The sequence below is a fragment of the Loxodonta africana genome, chromosome 8, assembly GCF_030014295.1.
Source record: "Loxodonta africana isolate mLoxAfr1 chromosome 8, mLoxAfr1.hap2, whole genome shotgun sequence".
NCBI lineage: Eukaryota > Metazoa > Chordata > Mammalia > Proboscidea > Elephantidae > Loxodonta > Loxodonta africana.
In genome coordinates this window covers 99,896,634-99,915,314 of record NC_087349.1, presented here as the reverse complement: position 1 = coordinate 99,915,314, position 18,681 = coordinate 99,896,634, and the positions used below count along the sequence as shown (strand labels likewise).

The following is an 18,681-nucleotide window of genomic DNA, read 5'->3' as shown; positions in this document are numbered from 1 at the left end:
GGGGACCCAGCATTGTATGGGAGAGCTCACCCCTACAGTCACACTGAAGGAAATTATGGCCTGTGGTGTTTTAAAGGCAAGCCATGTGAAGCGTACCAGACACCTGCCTGTGTCTTAGTACAAGAATCTTCTCTTTGGGGCCATAATGATTACTGTGGACCCTAGCTGTCTCTTGGGCTTTTCTTTGACATGAATCCTGAAGAAAATTCTGTATTTTCATACAAATGCCAAGATCTTCAGATAAGTCAAGAACTCAAGTAGGATTCAGAATAAGGGATGGTCAGGAAAAGGCAAGAGTGGCTGTAGCTGATTCCCACTGTAACAAGTCTCTCCTTCTGTCACTTTTTCAGTGAGTTTATGCAGCTGGGCCCAGAAGGGTACAGGGGTTTGCTGCAGCTCCACAACTAATTAGCCGAAGAGGCAGAACTAGAACCCTGACGCCCAGCTCCGTGTCCCATGCTGCTCCTACTCCAGCATATTCCTGACTTTTAAAATGAGAACATTGGACTAGATAAGCCCTGGGGTCCCTCTAGCTTGGGGATCACATTAATCACTCACTTCTAAACATAGTTATGAATGCCCAAGTGCCCAATTCTAAAGTTTCTCACTTGTAACTTGAAATGCCACAGATAAATGAAGTGGAGATTGGATAGTTTTCCTTCCGCCGTTCCCATTCTGCACCTGTCCTTCTCGGCAATGCAATCTGCAGGATTGCTGGCAAGAATCATGCAGAGACATTCCATCCAACCCAACTCTTCTTGCTATCACTTTATCACATAATTTGCTATTGATTCGGAGGGACTGCATGACATGTTTGATGGGGGCCCAGATTGTACATGTCCACGACTAAGGAAAAAAAGCTATTTATAATCTAGGTATCTCACTATGAAGATTAACACACCAAGAGTGTAGGTGAGTGCACTGACTGCTTGTAAGAATGCAGTCACGTTCTGAGTAGCATCTGGGGTCTTAAAAGCCTGTGAGCGGCCATCTAAGATACTCCGCTGGTCTCACCCTGTCTGGAGCAAGAGAGAATGAAGAAAACCAAAGACACAAGGGAAGGATTAGACCAAAGGACTAATGGACCACAACTACCACAGCCTCCACCAGACTGAGTCCAGCACAGCTAGATGGTGCCCAGCTACCACCACCGACTGTTCTGACGGAGATCACAATAGAGGGTCCTGGACAGAGCTGGAGAAAAATGTAAAACAAAATTCTGACTCACACACACAAAAAAGACGAGACTTACTGGTCTGACAGAGACTGGAGAAAGTCCGAGAGTATGGCCCCCAGACACCCTGATAGCACGGTAATGAAGTCACTCCTGAGGTTTACCCTTCAGCCAAAGATTAGACAGGCCCATAAAACAGAATGAGACTAAATGGGAGCACCAGCCCAGGGGCAAGGACGAGAAGGCGGGATGCGCCAAGAAAGCTGGTAATAGGGAACCCAAAGTTGAGAAGGGAGATTGTTTACATGTCATGGGGTTGGCAACCAATGTCACAAAACAATATGTGTATTAATTGTTTAATGAGGAACTAGTTTGCTCTGTAAACCTTCATCTAAAGTACAAAAAAAAAAATTAAAAACAAATAAATTGAATTTAAAAACATTTCCACAGAGGCATATATAGTAAATACAAAAAAAAAAAAAGAATACAGTCACATTCTTTAAACATCGCTTGCTTGGGAATTGTCATGAACTGTGGGTCTGTAGGAAGCACTTCAGGTTTCAGGATCACGGTGGAACGCTGATTTGAGAGATGAGTTTTCTTCTTGGATGTGGGATGGTGCAAAAGAACACAGAATTTCGAGTTAGATGTAACTGTGTTCCAATCCTGGTTTATTGACTTTTGGTGAGTTACTTAAACTCAGAGCTTTGATTAACTTATCTAGGAAATAGGGATAATATTTCATAGGTTGTTAGGAGAATAATATGCAATAAACGTGAACTCTCTGAAATAGTGCCTGGAAAATTGTAGATTCACAGTAAATGTCAGTGTTTCCCGTGGGCTACAGAATGTGCACATATTAAAACTGTCAAGCAGAAGCCCGTCCGTGGATCAGAATTATTATTCTTCACGTGGGGGTATATTAATAAGCCTAGAATTCAATCATCTTTCAGTCAAGTGCTTCTGCCAAGAGCAAATTTCAGCAGGATTGCCACTCTGATTCTGGAATAAAATATCCTTTAGTCATGAAATAAAATCATTGGGTTAAAATTAAATATCTCTATGTCTTACATTCTTATCATTTGTGTCATTTATTCCAGGAGTATTTTAATGAAATTGAATTGTGCCCAGGAGTGCATAAATGAAAATCGTATGAGAAAGCTGAAAACATTTTTAAAAAATGCTATTAGAGTCACCATTACATACTTTTTATTTTCCATTTTAATGTTCTTTATAGTTAAATATACAAAAAGAGTAAAAGGTTCAGTAGTCTGAATTTTATAAACATTTGCCAAAAAACTGCTAAAATTCAGGAGAATTTCCCCTATTCCGAAGCATGAATGGGTTCTTTAAGCAGAATAGCTGAGTCAGGCACAGACAAACATGTGAGATTTCCATCCATCCTCACCGCAGAGACAAGGTGACTGGCATCGAGCCTCGCATGAATATGGGAGCAGCTTTCTGAGGCATCCAGGCCATTTTGGGCTCTAACACCAAGCCCAGAAAAACCAAACCCATTGCCATCAATTCCATTCTAACTCATAGCAACCCTATAGGACACAGTAGAACTGCCCTGCAGGGTTTCCAAGACTGTAATCTTTATGGAAGCAGACTGCCACATGTTTCTCCCCTGAAGCAGCTGGTGGGTTTGAACCGCCAGCCTTTCGGTTAGCACCCAAGCTGCATTAACCACGGTGCCACCAGGCCTTGTGCTCTAAAGAAGGATGTACTCTAACCCCAGTACATCCTTTTACACATACAGGTGGGGATTCAAGACAGATGGTTGTGTGTAGACAGTCTATGAATTCCTCCCCAGCCCCTGTTCTGAAAAGGACATCTAAGCATCTTTGTATGGGGAATAAAATGGAACAAGGGGAACCCACCTACCATGTCTGCAATGATCACGATGTCCAGCGGTGACAAATTCTCTTGTAGCCTATCACTGCCCTTACTTATATGGGATCTAAGTCGTTGGTGACCTGCTTTCACCGCACCATCTTCTAGAGGGACTGGCTAGTTTTATGTCACCCCTTTTGCAGGATTGATACTCAGGCCATCAGAGAATTGCATTCATTTAATTCCACTTCCAGAAATTTTTGCTAATGCAGCTATTGATGTTTAAAGGACCCTGACACGAATGCTCTAATCACATTTGCTTTCCACCAAGGAGATTTTGGAGGCAGAAGGTGGGAAGGCAGTGAGGTCTGTATGGTGCAGCTCAGCAACTCCAAAGAAGTGTTCTATGCTGGACCTAGTGATTTCTGAGTGATTAAAATGCAAATTATCAGTAGATGTAGGGCCTGTGTCTCGGGGACCTTGGAGATAGAGGGAGCAGCAAGTGCCTGAGATGGGTGAACACTTGTTTAATCTCTCTTCGTGTTAGGTGTTTTCATTGGGCCAACAAATAGTACAGTTTTGTGAAAAGATGGGATAATGCCGTTTCTCTTAAAATTTAATGACATTGAAATGTAATAGGATTGAATATCAAAGGCTTGAAATACCTTCAGTATATTCTGTCCTCTGGTCTCCCTGGATAATACTTAAAAAAAAAAAAAAGGCAAATAGCAGTCATGTATCATTGTGGTTTTTCTTAGCAGGTAGTAACATCTACTGCAGCAAGCAGAACCTAGAAAATGCTTTTCTTTCCCAAGCCTACAAATAGCTAACAAATTGGAATGCATAAAGATAACCATAAAAAAGAGAAATAACTCTATCTCTGAAAATCTTTTCAATCTTTCCTGGTTTCATCTAAGCTATCTCCTAATCTGAGCAAATGGGTTCCTTATTCTCCATCGTAATTTTATGTTGTTCTGTTGTTAGGGTCAGTAAGGATACATTGAAAATACTTGGTAAGAGCAAAACTGTGGAGTAGGTTCCCGCTACGAAGGGGAAATTAAAGCCCTGTGATTACTAGACTGATGACGGAAACAGACGGATGTGAGGCGACACAGATAGTAGACAATCTTTTCTGTTTATGTCATGTTCTTAAGTCTATAAAATCAAAGTATTAATTAAGCAGTGACTAGCAAAATAGGAAGACGCCTTGGTGGTCCAAATGGTTTATGCTTGGTTACCAACCTAAAGCTTCGCGGTTTGAACCCACCCAGAAGCTCCATGGAAGAAGGGCCTGGTGATCTGCTTCCACAGAGATTACAGCCAAGAAGAACCCTATGGAGCACTTCTACTCTGGAACACGTGGGCTCGTCATGAGTCCGAATCATCTGGACAGCAACTAACAGAGAAATGGGAATTCATTATCAATGAGTTCAGGGAAGAAGGGAGGACTATTTCTTTGTTCTCCTGTCCAACATCATTCAAATTCTTTGCCTTTTCATCTCTACAAACTGCCAGTCTCCTTGACACCCTGCCTTTGCTTGTTTTGTTAACTTTAATATTTTACTGATCTTTTTTTTTGCCATCCTTCTTACCAACAATTTTCTACATGCCCCATTCCTTTTTCTGTGACAGAGACCAGGTAAATGGCTGAAGCCAGGAGTGCTTGCTTCTGCTGGGTCAGTAGCATTAGTCAGACGGAGTCCTTGGCCTCCCCCTGCTGGTGTACTGGCGTTACCGCAGCCACACTGCCAGGTCTAAATCATACCCAGCAAATAATGCCTGTTTAAATTATTTAGCAAATGAAAGGTGATGTGTGTCTTGCAATAATAAAATCTGATACAAACCAATTGATAGACATAAATTAAGGACTAACGATTAACATTCTACTTTTATGGTGAGAGTTATATTACTTTTGGCAATACACTCAATTCTGCACAGAAATATGCCCTCTTCTGGAGATAAAGTGTCAATTCAGTTGAGAGTAAAATTCAGTTGCTAATAGTATGTGCTTGGAACACATGTGTGGAAGGACTTATGTATAATTTATTAGGGAGTAGCTTATAGATAATATGCTCAAATAACATAATGACTGTTACAGCAGTATGTACATGTCGGAGCCCTGGCGCGTAGTGGCTAAGCACTTGCTTGCTAACCAAAAGGTCAGCAGTTCAATCCACTAACCGCTCTTTAGAAACTCTATCAGGCAGTTCTACTCTGTCCTATAGGGTCGCTATGAGTAGGAATCAACTCACCAGCAATGGGCTCGGTTTGGTGGTTTTGGTAACGGTAACAATAACATCCATAAAAAAGATCAGAGTTTATTTAAAACAAGATATGTAAGTCTCCTAAATTTTTCAATAAAGTGTATGATGGAAATTTCAGTCATTTAGCAAAGTATAAATATCAAAGTACCTGTCACCTCACGTCAATAATTATCAACATTTTAATTCGCTTTAAATACGTGCCTGTTACAAATTCATGCAAAAGGGTGGCTTCTCTGAACCTACGCACTTTAATGACAGGGTAAAAAGAAAAAAGAAATAAATGGTTTATCATGGCTAGCGGCTACATGTGTGATCATTGTACACTTTTCTTGGAGAGTTAAATTCTCGTAATAGAGAATTCTCACAAGAGAGGGAAATTAATTTCTAGAAAATGAACATTTCTAATGAACAGTATAGCTATTAACATTTTTCATCCCCAAACTAATACCATTGTAAATAATGTACTCAACAATGGGTTATTTTTCTTTAATCTAGCACCTATAGATTTGAGTCATAAGAAAGGTTGTTTTATTCCTTGTCATGAGTCTAGGTGTCTGGTGTGTACTGTTCTTCTCCCATCTCTGATGCCCACTCCACAGACACTGACACGTGATCGCCCTTTTCAGGATTCTGTGTTTGAGAGTTAGTATCGGCAGGATTAGGCTTTCCTAACTTAATAGGATGAACTGAGTAAAACTGATTCAATAAAGAAAAGCAATGTGTAATCCTAATCACATCAGATAGCAAATCAGTTTTTGAAATATGTGTCCTGGGTATATCATATCAGATCAGTCTAATATTCTCCTTCTTCCTCAGGCTTTTGATCTGAGCTTCTCAAATCACCTCTCCTAAGATGATGTTGTTAGACTTGTGGTAAAGAGCTGGACTCACTCCAAGACCAATTTATTCATACTGAACTTCTGACCGCACTCTTTTAGTTCATTCCTGCATGTTTTAAACACCCCATAAACTCTTCTTTTAACTGTGTTCTGAGCTTAGAAAGGAAATTCTAAATTTTTTTTTTTTTTTTTTCTGTTTTACTTCTCCCAGTAAAAGCTCAAAATCTGATTTTGGCATTTTGCTTACAAACACATGGCAGTGCAGATACATGTGGTGTAATATATTTGCAGATTTGATAACAAAAATTATTTTTCTTTTTGTCGTTATTCTTATGAGAGCTCATTAAGAAAGCCCCCCCCCCACTCTGACCCCCACCCCCACACCTTTTTTTTTTAGGTGAATGTGATTAAAGTTTTGAGACCTTTCCCAGGAAGATTTTAAAGTTTATATTGAAATGCAGGTTTTTCTAAATTCTGATTTTGTGGGGTGAGGATGCTTTTCATATGTTGTTTTCCTCTATGATCCAGGTTTTGGGCCCAGACCCTTTCTATCTTGTGGCTCACACATCCCCTAGGACGTCATCATCATCTGCTTTCAGCCAACAGAAATGGAAAGAGCTTGTGGAGGGGACCATCCACACCTTAAAGCCTTGGCTAAGGAGTGGTCTATGTCGTTTCTACTCAAATTCCATTGTCCACATGTAACTGCAAGGAAGGCTGAGGAATGTAGAATCGTTGTGTTCCCAGGAAGGAAAGAAGTCCAATTTTCGATAAACAGATGGCAGATGCTGCTGTACCTGAATTCTGGGGTTCCGTAAATTTGCAAAGAAAGCTTCAAAGTCTGATGAGCCTCAGCAGAGAGGAGAGAAGTGAAAGGGTTGGGTTTGACTCTTAACTGAGACCCATGAAGATGCAGACATGACCTGCCTTGGTTCCTGTTTTACAGGTTGTGCCCGGAGCTGATGCTGATGTGGCTCCTGGAACCTTGATGTCGGCAGCTGAGGGCTCCCTGGTAGAGGAAGCAGAGACAGAGAAGGCAGCTCTCCCTGCTGATGAAGAAATACGTTTAGAGGAGGCCAAGGTTGATACTGAAACCACAGAGGCTGTGGATAGTGACAGACCTCTTTCAGAAGAAATGGAAGTTGCAGTGCCTCAGGTAAGGGTTCTAGTGAAATGGGGTTCTGGGAAGATGGCGTCAGTTGGAATGCTTTGTCTGTTGGTTAATGGTGGTAACTGGTTTTGGATGTGGAATAGGTTTGCCACCATTTTGTGATGCCCCATCCCAACAAAAAAGTTTATTGGGTGCACGGAGAGAGTGGTCCCAGCATCCTCTGGGTCCCACACAGACCCCCAGTGCCTGCAGCTGACTGGGCTTCAGCACAGAGGAGGGAAAAGGAAATAATGGGATAACATGACAGAGAAAAGGAATGACACCCAGGATACAGAGGATGAGAATGGAGGGAGAAGAAAGAGGGTATGATTGAATCATGGGACTGTTGTAGGGATTGTGTGAGAAAATACCCATAGCCAGTGGCAGGCACAAGGTGAGAACTCAGTAGTTAAAACATATTACTATTATTACACCATTTTGTGGTGGTTATTATTACTAAAGTGCTTCAAATTCACCATTAGGCTCATTTCACCAAGGGTCCATCCTTATGTTGCCCTTTTAAAAGGGAAATGAGCCCTAAATGCATAAATGGAGTTGGAGTTAGCCCTCAGTCCCTCATGGTGGCCAGGAAGGTAGCTCTTCACATCTTCAGAGTAGTGTTCAGAGGTAAGAGATCCACATACTCCATGACTGTGGGAGCCTCTGACCCAGGTCCCAATGCAGGGACAGCTCTTCTGCAGCCCATTGGTTGATCCTTCTCGATTGTGGGAGGTCACAGTGAATAGTGGGCTTAATGTTATGCTTTCCTTTCTGTGATTATTTTGTTCATAATAAATTCCCCCAAATATCTCAAGAGTTGTTTAAAGCCTGAAACTGAATTTTTCCTTTCCTCCCACTAGAAAAACAGCAGATAACAGTGGTATTTGGAGAAGTAACTCAAAAGAATAGATTTCCTTGTCACCATGCCGGGAGTATTTGTGTCTATATTGCTGTGCTTGTTGACCAGAGTGTATTGTTTTCTCCAAACTGAAGAATGGGAATGCTGTGCCCACTGGTATCCTAGGAAATATAAAACATGATCTGAAAGGCAATGAGCATCTCTGAATTTCCGTATGCTGGTGAAACTCCCCTCATTGCTCATCTTTGTTAAATAAAATGAAAAGGAGGCCTGGATCCTTTGGTTTTGCTTTTCGCCGGGCAGTAGAGACAGATGGCAGAGCTGGTAACCCCTCAGGAAGTAACTGCATTGTGTGCTCCAGTGATAACCAACAAACAAGGGACTAGTTGATTGTCCCCAAATATAGGCTAGCTATTTGAATCCAGCATGTAATTTCAGGCTATTCAGAAGTTCCGCTGGACTCTGGGCAAAAAGGAATTACAGGAAGTTAAATGTCAGCTTCAAACAAGTGTTAGCCTTCACCAGGACAAGAATGGACCACCGCAAACATGAGACCCACAGAGCCTTATCCTTGGCATCCTATTATGTTCAGGTTCAGGATTGCCTCCCCAACACCTTCAGAGGCACCCTCTCCTTCAGTCTCCTATCCCTCTTCCAAGGAGCCCTGGTGAGGCAATGGTTAAGCGTTTGGCTGCTAACCCAAAAGTGAGCTCTTTGAACTCACCAGTCACTCTGTGGGAGAAAAGACCTGGTGATCTGCTCCTGTAAAGATTAAAAAAAAAAAAAAAAATTTTTTTTTTTTTTTTTTTGATTACAGCCTTGGAAACCCTGTGGGGCAGCTTTCTGTCCTGTAGGGTTTCTAGGAGTTGGAATATACTTGATGGCAATGGGTATCACTTTTCTAATTTGCACAGAAACCTCACTCTCCCCAAAGTGCTTGATTGTTCTAGATCCAGAAGAGCTATCTCACTAAGGTTTTAGTACACACCAAGAACTGAGAGGAGGCCATGTAAGCAGGGCAAAGGCAGACCAAAGGCAGGGCAGCTGGGGCTGTGTTTGGAGAACAGCGAGGCATCTAGCCACACGGGGTAAGTGCAGGAGGCAGCAGCCAAGAAGGCTGTGAGAGGGGTTGAGGCAGGTCATGGAAGACCTGGAAGTCTTGTTTCCCAGGCCCCCCTCAGAACCACCACGTTTCCTTCCCCCAGGAGAAGGTCATCCCTTCTGTGATCATAGAGCCCGCTTCCAACCATGAAGGGGAAGGAGAACTCGACATAATCGTTGGCGCAGAAGCCAAAGAGGCAACTGATGAGGCAGCTATCCTGGGCTCCACCAGTGAGACAGTGCCTGCCATGGACCAGAAGGCCCAGGAGGATGCTCCACTTGCCCCCTCGGCACCGGCTGGAGACGCTGACCAGTCAGGACCTGTACGCGACACCTCTCAGGAATTGCCCCCTGGCTTTCTCTATAAGGTCTTTTTTCTTTTTCTTTTCTTTTTTAAAATCTCACAGCCATATGCCTTGCCTTTGCTTTGAGTCCCTTTTGTTCAAACCTCTGATTCTCTGATTTCAACATTTACTTTGCAATACGTATTTTTTCTTTGTACTGCTTTTCTCTTCGTGCTAACATCACATTGTAAAATGGCAAGATCTCCATGCTACTGGACAAAAAAGCAGGCGGCCTTGGTGGCTCAGTGGTTAAAGCACTTGGCTGCTAACCTAAAAGTTGGTGGCACCCACCAGCTGCTCACGGGAGAATGATGTGGTGGTCTGCTTCTGTAAAGATTACAGCCTTGGAAGCCCTATGGGGAAGTTCTTCTCTGTCCCATAGGATCAGTATGAGTCGGAAATGACTCAATGGCAATGGTTTGAACAAGCATGCACTACAGTAATATCTTTCCTTATGTTAACAAGGAATAATTAGAGGAAAGGTCACTGTAGATGGAGTGATTGCCCAGCAGCAAGTGAGTGAATTCCTTCCACTGCTCTTGCCCTCCTCTGGGCTCCCTGGTGCTCTGTGGGTGCCCCCAGCCCACAGACCATGGTTTTGAAATTGCCTTTACTAGTCTGCACCCTGATTGAATTATATGCCTCTGTAGGACACATGAATTATTGGTTGACTTCCTACCTACTACAGTACTGTACTGAGTAGGGTATCAATAAATATTTTTTAAATAAGTGAATAAATGTGTTAATGATTTTCTCTGGAGAGGGAGTTAAACAAACAAACAAAAAAGAGGCCTAAATTGATGGGAAGAAGGTTTTTCTTAGAATGGCCATCCTGTGACTACTTGGTGTCTTCATATACCAAACAGACATTATAAAGAACTTTCGGGAAACACCTAAAAGGCAACTGTTTGGGATTTTTAAGTTCTGTAATTTGATTTTATGTTTCACATTTCAGATTCTTTTCTTGTGTCGAATTTGTGCGGTTGAGGAGGTGCAAGCTGCATTGTAATATTCATTCTCTGTCTCAGTTCATTGGAAAGTAACTGCTACCATTCTGTATCCAATGGGGATGGGAATGGGTATAATGAATTTATGAATGAATTAGCATGAAAAAATATTAAACATTTGGTTAGTGAGGGCACTGTATCCTCGTGTGTTTTGTTTTCTTTAGAGTACGAGAAAGAAAGGAAGCAGTGTGCCATGCAAAGCCAAGGCTTGTTGGGATCCAACCTTGGCTTCTCTAAGTACTGTGCAAGCTGAGCCCCATCACGTAACTCTTCTGGGCCTCAGTTTCTCATCAGAGAAATGAACTTTGGAGTCAGATAGTCATTTCCAGCTTGACACTTTATGACCGTATATGAAAAATATGCATTAAAAAACAGATTGTTTAATCTTGTGGGATGGGGGTTGGGAGGTGGATTGAGGGTGGGGATATGGAGGAAATAAGAGTGACCATGAGTTATTAGTTGTCCAAGCAGAGCTATGGGTACATAGGGGGTTCATTATACTATTCTTTTACTTTAAACTTATTTTTCTATAATAAAACATTAAGGAAATCTTAAAAAAAAAAAAAGAGGAAAGAAAAGAAAGAGATTGCTGTGGTTTAAAGGGTAGGATAGGGAAGGGAGGAAGTTTATTTAAAAAGAAATTGATTCAGGGTTTAATTAAATATTCATTCCCTTAAAACATGCGTGTGATGGTTTTCCTGATTATTAACTCTCAGAAGCTAAGGTTAGAGGAACTTTGAGCTAGCCAGTTCAAGCTTAAAAAAAAAAAAGGAAACGAAAACGATAGTAAAGCATCAGTGATAAATAAAAGGCAGCTTTTAAAAGAATTATGATAATTAAAAATGTAATTCATGCACTACTGTTCTGCTGTTGCAGGGGACAGACATTGCATTGCTAAGTCCACAACCAAATGGCCTCAGTATCAGTCTGTAAGACTCAGGCATATCAAGTCAACAGAGAATAAGCTCTCCGTTCTGCCCTGACAGCCCTCCTCCCGTGGGGCGTGATACGTATCTTAATTTTTTTATCTAGTTTGGAGATGCTTCTGAGAATGTCTGCTGAGAATTTAGCTGGGAGACTTTGATTTTACTTCCCTTTCTTTTCCTAAATTAATGGGTTATTTTATACTCTTTTGCAGGTAGAAACACTGCATGACTTTGAGGCAGCAAATTCTGATGAACTTAACTTACAAAGGGGTGACGTGGTGCTGGTGGTCCCATCGGACTCAGAAGCTGACCAGGTAAAGGATGAGATTGGAAAGTGCTGTAGGATGTATTTCTTTTTCTTAAGGTCACTGGACACAGTGGCCTTCTGAAGACATTTCTATTTCCTGAGCTGCGTGTCATCTCTGACAATGGCTTGTGACAACGACTCAGCATTAACTGTAGGTTTTCAGGACACCTTTGTGGAATGCTGTTACTCTGTATTTTTTTATGCAAAAAAGATGACCATTTCTTATCATAGTCACTCCAGGGAGTTACCTCTGGCCTACTGAACCAGTCTTCGGTAAGTGCAGACACTACCCACATTTACTTCCATAGACTTCCCAGGGGTGCTTTTAACCAGTGGAGAGCAGTGCATCTCCAGTGGACTTTTGGGGAGACAGAAAAAACTGGACGGCGAGCCCACTAATGCCTGCAGAGGTAGGAAACGACATCCTCCCAGTGAGAGCTTACTGAGGTCCCAAAGGCACTGTCACAGTGCTAGATGGTTAGAGATATTTGGTAAAGGGGCCTCTGTGTAAGGGAGGTCTTTATTTCTAACTAGGATACTGACTCCAAACCCCTACCCACAGAAGTGGGCTGCAGTAGATTTTTCCTGAACTAGAGGTCAGCCTAGGCATCTAGTTCCGAGCCTGCTTTTCCCTGGTTGCCATCCCTCTGGCTTTCAGATGGTTTGCCATAGGAAGGGCACCAGGACTAGTTTTACAAACTCATTGCAGAGGACGCAAGAGCTGAGAGCCTCTAGGTAAAAGAGAGAGTCATCGCAAGAGCAGAGAATTCTAAATAGGGCTTTGTTCTACTTCAGGGCTACTTATAAGCCCTAAATTCTACACACTAAAAATCACCTTTGAAAGCGGTTGCCTCTGTGAGGGTAGGAAGTGACTGGGAAGTGAAAGGTCATGAGAGAACTTTCTGGAGTAATGGAAATGCTTTATATCTTGATAGGGGTGTGGGTTACATGGGTGTATCCATTTGTCAAAGCTCACTGAACTGTATAAAGATATACACATTTTACAGTATTTAAATTATACTTCAACTTTTTTTTTTTTTAATTTCTTTAAAAAAAAAAAAAGAAATCCCTCTGGCAGAGTGATCTGATGTTTAGGTGCTGAGAACTCCATTTTGTTCTAGTTCGTAGGATTTGTGAGCCCTCGAGATGGAATGCAAAGTGTATGAATGTGTCTACTGACAATTTTTGTTTCTAGAGTGAAGAACTATAATTTATATAATATTCTCAAAGAGATTTATGAGCCTTTTCCCCCCAAAATAAAGTTAGGCATCACTGTTTTTGAGGTTAAGGCTTCCATGTCCTTACATTTTGTTTTTTGTCTCGACAATACCCTTACCAACACAGATCAGGCACTGGATCAGACAAACAAACAAAAATGTCTCTGTCCATAGAGAATTAAAGTATAAGTTAATACCAATAATATATCTGTAAAAGCCCCCGATATTTGAAAATTTAAAAAATATATTTCAGAATAGTCCACAGGTCATACACAGCATAAGTTAAAAAAAAAGAAAAAAAAATTCCCCAGTGATCATTGATTCTATATTGTCAACTTAAGAAGGTAAAAATAAATCTAGTTAAATACAAATAGAAGGAATGAAAAAATACAATCAGAAGTCAATACAATAAAAAAGACACACAATAGATTAAAATCAATAAAGCCAAACATTGGTTCTTTGAAGGGATTAATAAAATTGTTAAAAGCTTAGAAGGACTCTTCAAAAACAAAAGTGGTAAAGTATAAGTTATCGCTATCAGGCAAAAAGAGCTATGTCCACACATCTCAGACACATTAAAAGGATAATTAGGAAGTAGTGTGATAAAATTTACGACAGTTCTAACAACTTCAATAAACTGTGCGTTTCTTGGAAAATGCCACTTGGTAAAATGGACACAAAAAATTAAATAATACGAGTAGCCTCATAACTATTGAGAAATTGAATTTGTAAAAAAGAAAAAGAAAAAATCCTTCCTCCAAAAAACACTTCCAGCCCAGAGGGTTTCACTGGTGAGTTTCATCAAAAATTCAGGAAAGAATTAATATCAATTAGACACAAACTCTTTCAGAAAATAGAGAAGGAAGGAATGCTTCTCAACTCGTTTTATGCAGCCAGCATTATCCTGATACAAAAACCTGACAAGATGTAACGTGAAGAAAGATTACAGACAATATCCCTCGTTAAAAACAGATGCAAATATCCTGACAAATTTAACAAGATTTAACAAATGAAATCTAGTAACATATAAAAAGAATAACTAAAGCCAAAAACCAACCCAGTGCCGTCGAGTCGATTCCGACTCGTAGCGACCCTATAGGACAGAGTAGAACTGCCCCATAGAGTTTCCAAGGAGCACCTGGCAGACTCGAATATGCCGTCCCTTTGGTTAGCAGCCTAGCACTTAACCATCACGCCACCAGGGTTTCAAAAAAAGAATAACAAGTGGGCTTTATTCCGGAAATATAAGGTTGGCTGGTCATTTGAAAATCAGGCAATGTAATTCACCGTATGAATAAAGGAAACCTTATGAGCATCTTAGTAGATGCAGGAAAAGCATCTGACAGAATCTAACACTTAAGCATTATAAAAACTCTCAGCAATCTACAAACAGAATAGAACCGCTCCAACTCAATAAAGGGAATCTATAAACATTCTACACGTAACAACATACTTTACGGTAAAAGATGGAGAAAGTTTTCCCTCTAAGATGTCTGTTCTTCCCACCTTGATTTGACATTGTATTAAAGGTACACTAAAAAAGGAAAGAAAAAAAAATTTTTTAAGGAAAGAAAAATGAGAGGAATAAACACTGGAGAGAAAAAAAAGAAACCTCTCTCTGCAGATGGCGTGGTTACTTATGTGACAATCCTAAGGAATCTGTAAAACAACTACTAGAATACTAGGATTAATAAATGAGAGGGAGGTTAGAATTTCCAACCATGGGTATAGATTTGTCTACTTCTCTATTTAGTTCTGTCAGCTTTCGTTTCAGGCATATTGAAGCTGTGTTATTAAATTCATACGTATTTATGATTTCTTAATTTTCCTGATGCATTGACTCCTCTGTTATCATGAAATGTCTTTCCTTACCTCTGGCAATACTCCTTGTCTTGAAGTCTATTTTGTCTGATACAAATGGAGTTAAACCAGCTCTCTTCATGTTACTGTTTGAATACTGTATGTTTTCCCATGCATTTACTTTCAACCTGTCTGGATATTTAAAATGGATCTTTTTATTCTTATTGAGCTCTAGCTGCCCTGAATTCCTATGGGGAAAGCTGTGTTAGCATAGATCTCACCCAGTGTACTTCTCTACTTTCCAGGGTTGAATACTGCCTTCTTTTGGTCACTGTCCAATACCTCAAATAGTTGATGTGTGTGTGTGGGTGAGTTGTAGATAGATAAGTGCTATTGAGTAGACTCTGACTCACGGCGACCTCATGTACGACACAACGAAGCACTGCCTGTCCTACGTCGTCCTCACAGTCACCGGCATGGTCTAGTCCATCGCGTTGCTGCTGTTATCCCAGTCTGTCTCACTGAGGGTGTCTCACTTGCCTTTGCTGGCCCTCTACTTCACCAAACATGATGTTCTCTTTCAGAGATTGATTTCTCCTGATGATGTGCCCAAAGCAAACTAGTTAGACAGTGTTCTTTTGTTATCTCTAAGGTTTGGATCATTGGCTAATTTTCAGAAGTAGATAGTAGACCTTTCTTTGTAGTCTGATTCTGAAAGCTCTACTGAAACTTGTTCACCATGCGTGACTCTGCTGGTGTGTAAATATCAGCGGTATAGCTTCCAGCATCACAGCAACATGCAAGCCACAAACTGCACAACAGCACGACAAACATATATACACACTCACATGTTTTTCCTTACCTCTTACCTCTGGCAATACTGCTTGTCATGAAGCCTACTTTGTTTGATATAAATATAGTTTAAACCAGCTTTCTTATGCTTACGGTATGAATACTATTATGTTTTCCCATGCCTTTACTTTCAACCTGTGTCTTTATATTTTAAATGGATTTATATATGTATGCATGTATGTATATATATATATATTTTAATGTATATATAGTTATTCCATTGTTTACAATTATTATCTATAGAGCATTATTCGGATACAAGTTATTTTGCCATTACCAAACTGAAAATACTTGTCTACCACATATTTTAAGTAGTTAAAATTTAATTTTCCCTATTTTCTTCAGTTGAAAATTGATATGGCTAACGTTCTTCACCTTGTAAGTTGTGTTTCAGAATATATATGTTGGGTTTATGCCAGTCCTTCATCTTTTTTCCTTCACTGAAACATTTTTTAAATGCTTGACTCTGCTTGGTTCCATTAGATTTTTCACTCACTATAAACAAAGTCAAATGTAGACACTGGGGAAAAACAACGTCTTACATATTTACTAGACATTTAGAAAATATTTAGTTATCATATTTCACTTCAAGTATATCTTTGTCCTTCACAAGTATAACATCATAATTTTAAAGATGGTGTGTTTCCTCATCAACTAGGTTATTATCAGTTATTTTATTGAGTCATTTTTTCCTCAGTGTTTTTTTTTTTTCTGCCTTCAAAAATTGGCCTAAGTGCTTATATTTCTTGTCTGTATAGCAGTGACAGTTTATAGTCTCAGATTATATCAAAAGGGAATGTATTCAGCTTCTTTATTTAATTTTCGAGACCTTGTTTTATCTGATGTACTTGAAGTGTATTGGGTTTGGTTCAGATTAAATCTCGTCATCTATTGTCTTAGGTGGGATCCCCTTCCTGTACTGATTAACGTAATAAATATAGTCATTCCCTGCTAGTTTCGCTCCATACAGTCTGTATCTTTCAGACTGTTCCTTCCGACTCAGCTGTTTCCAGCTAGACTCTGCTTGTCATCAGTAGGCCAAGAGCCAACCGTGGCCTCTGTTTCTCAGTGTTAAGCACTGTCTCCCATGGCTTTATGACTGTACGAAGGTGGGATTTTTAACCATTCTGTGGCTGGCTGTCTTCATATTTTACGGGGACACTTTTACACTAACAGACAAATGTTAAGAGTAATAATTTACAAGGAATATATAAATGTTTCCAACAAGACTGTCATGACATCAAACTTTGTAGTTTATGGAAACTTGAAAAATTAGGCTTTATAACAACAATGTTAATATCATCCAGTGTACGTCTAGCTCTTAGTATTTGGCAAGCCCTGTGAATAGTGGTTTATTTGGGTTGCATGTTGTTAGCTGGGGAACAGAGTTATTTCTTCTAAGCAAGTGGTACAGGCTGAAATAGAAACCTTCTATGGGCTTATGAGCCCTGTATTCTAACCCAGGGAGCCTCAGGTCTCTTTTTTACTGTGACTCACAGGTCAGGTCATATCCAGGTACACGACACATTTGCACACATCTTCTTCTCTTTGCAACAGCTAAGATTCTGATCCTTTTCCACCTTCCTTAAGAACTGTTCTCATAATCCAGTTAGTGTCACTTAGCTATAAAAAAAATTACAATATGAATATTAACCTTCAATTAATTACACTTCATATAGAAAATAAATCATTTCAAATGTCCGTTCTTTAATTTTTTTAAATAACAAATTATTTGGGACGTGTTTTCTCACTGGTCAAAGCACGCCAGGCTACATGTACATCTGTGACATTGTGGTGAAGAACCACACACCAATCTAACAAATTATTTTGTTAATGATCGGCTGTGGGGATTTTTCGAGTGGTTTTAATGGTCCCTGAAAATCTTATTAATTGTTGGTAGTGCGGGTTTTTCGAGTGGCTCATTGGATCCTGAAAGCCCTGTCTTTGTCTTGCAGGAAGCAGGCTGGCTGGTGGGAGTGAAGGAGTCAGACTGGCTTCAGTTCAGAGACCTTGCCGCCTACAAAGGCCTCTTCCCAGAGAACTTCACCCGGCGCCTGGATTAGGGCCAAAAGTATTGCAGAAAGTACTTGGCTACTGGGTTTTGAAACCTTCATGGAAACCTGAAGCATTCACTTTTGCTGTTATATTATTAACGATTTACAGACTGATGCCAGACAAAGTTTGGAAAGACATCTCAAAGGAGCATGTGTGCAAAACAATGTAAAAGAGGAAAAAAAAAAAAAAAGTGAATTAAGGAAAAAAGTCCTCACTCATTCCCACATTATCGATAACAGGTTTGTTTGTGCTTTGTCCAAGCTGTGGTGACTCTTGTACTTGGTTCCCTCCCACCACTTCTAAATTACCTTCCTCCAGACCAGAACCAGAATTTCCCTGCACCAGGTGTGTGGCCTTGAGTGGCTGCCCTGCAGAAGACATGATGAGTTACCCTGTAGTCTGAGATGATCTTAACCCCCCACGCCGGTGTGAGCACAGGCTCGCTCCCTGTCATCCTTTCCAGTTTACTGTGTTTAAAACCAAACTGCTGCACAAGTTTTCAATGTTCTTTTCTAGTGCAACTACATATATCTGTGTATATATGCACACACCGTCACACAGGCTAGTTCCCATGACTCCTGGAGCTATGTGTATGCAGAAGCCTACATATACATAGTTGAGTTCTTCCCTTCTCATTGTAGCCTTTGCCTCTCAAGTGTCATTGATACATGCTTTGCTCTGCTGTCTGGCATGACAGTCGCAGTTTTGCCTCTGGGCAAAACCAGCCATCCCATTGCCAAAACAGTCAACAGTATCTGTGTTCGTAACGTGTATTTTGCAGGATGAGATGACAAATAGCAAGTCAGAGCTGTTACCCCTTTGAAGAAAGCAGGGCCTGGTTATCTCAATGTCCAGCTGCTATGGCTGGAGGTAGACCAGTTGGGATGAGCAGCTAAGTAGTCTTAGCTTCTATTTTTATGAGATTGGCTAGACTGTGAGCATATGAATTC

General features: G+C 40.5%; 1 protein-coding gene across 1 annotated transcript in view; it reads left to right on the top strand.

Moving 5' to 3' along the window:
• Positions 1-18,277, top strand: part of LOC100668333 (amphiphysin) — a 289,557-nt gene extending 271,280 nt beyond the window's left edge. The window contains exons 17-20 of the mRNA XM_003406912.3: positions 7,060-7,269; positions 9,328-9,591; positions 11,713-11,814; positions 17,632-18,277. Of these exons, the coding sequence (XP_003406960.1) occupies positions 7,060-7,269; positions 9,328-9,591; positions 11,713-11,814; positions 17,632-17,739 (684 nt within the window). The 3' untranslated portion in view covers positions 17,740-18,277. The remainder of the gene's footprint in view (positions 1-7,059; positions 7,270-9,327; positions 9,592-11,712; positions 11,815-17,631) is intronic.
• Positions 18,278-18,681: the final 404 nt, after the last annotated feature.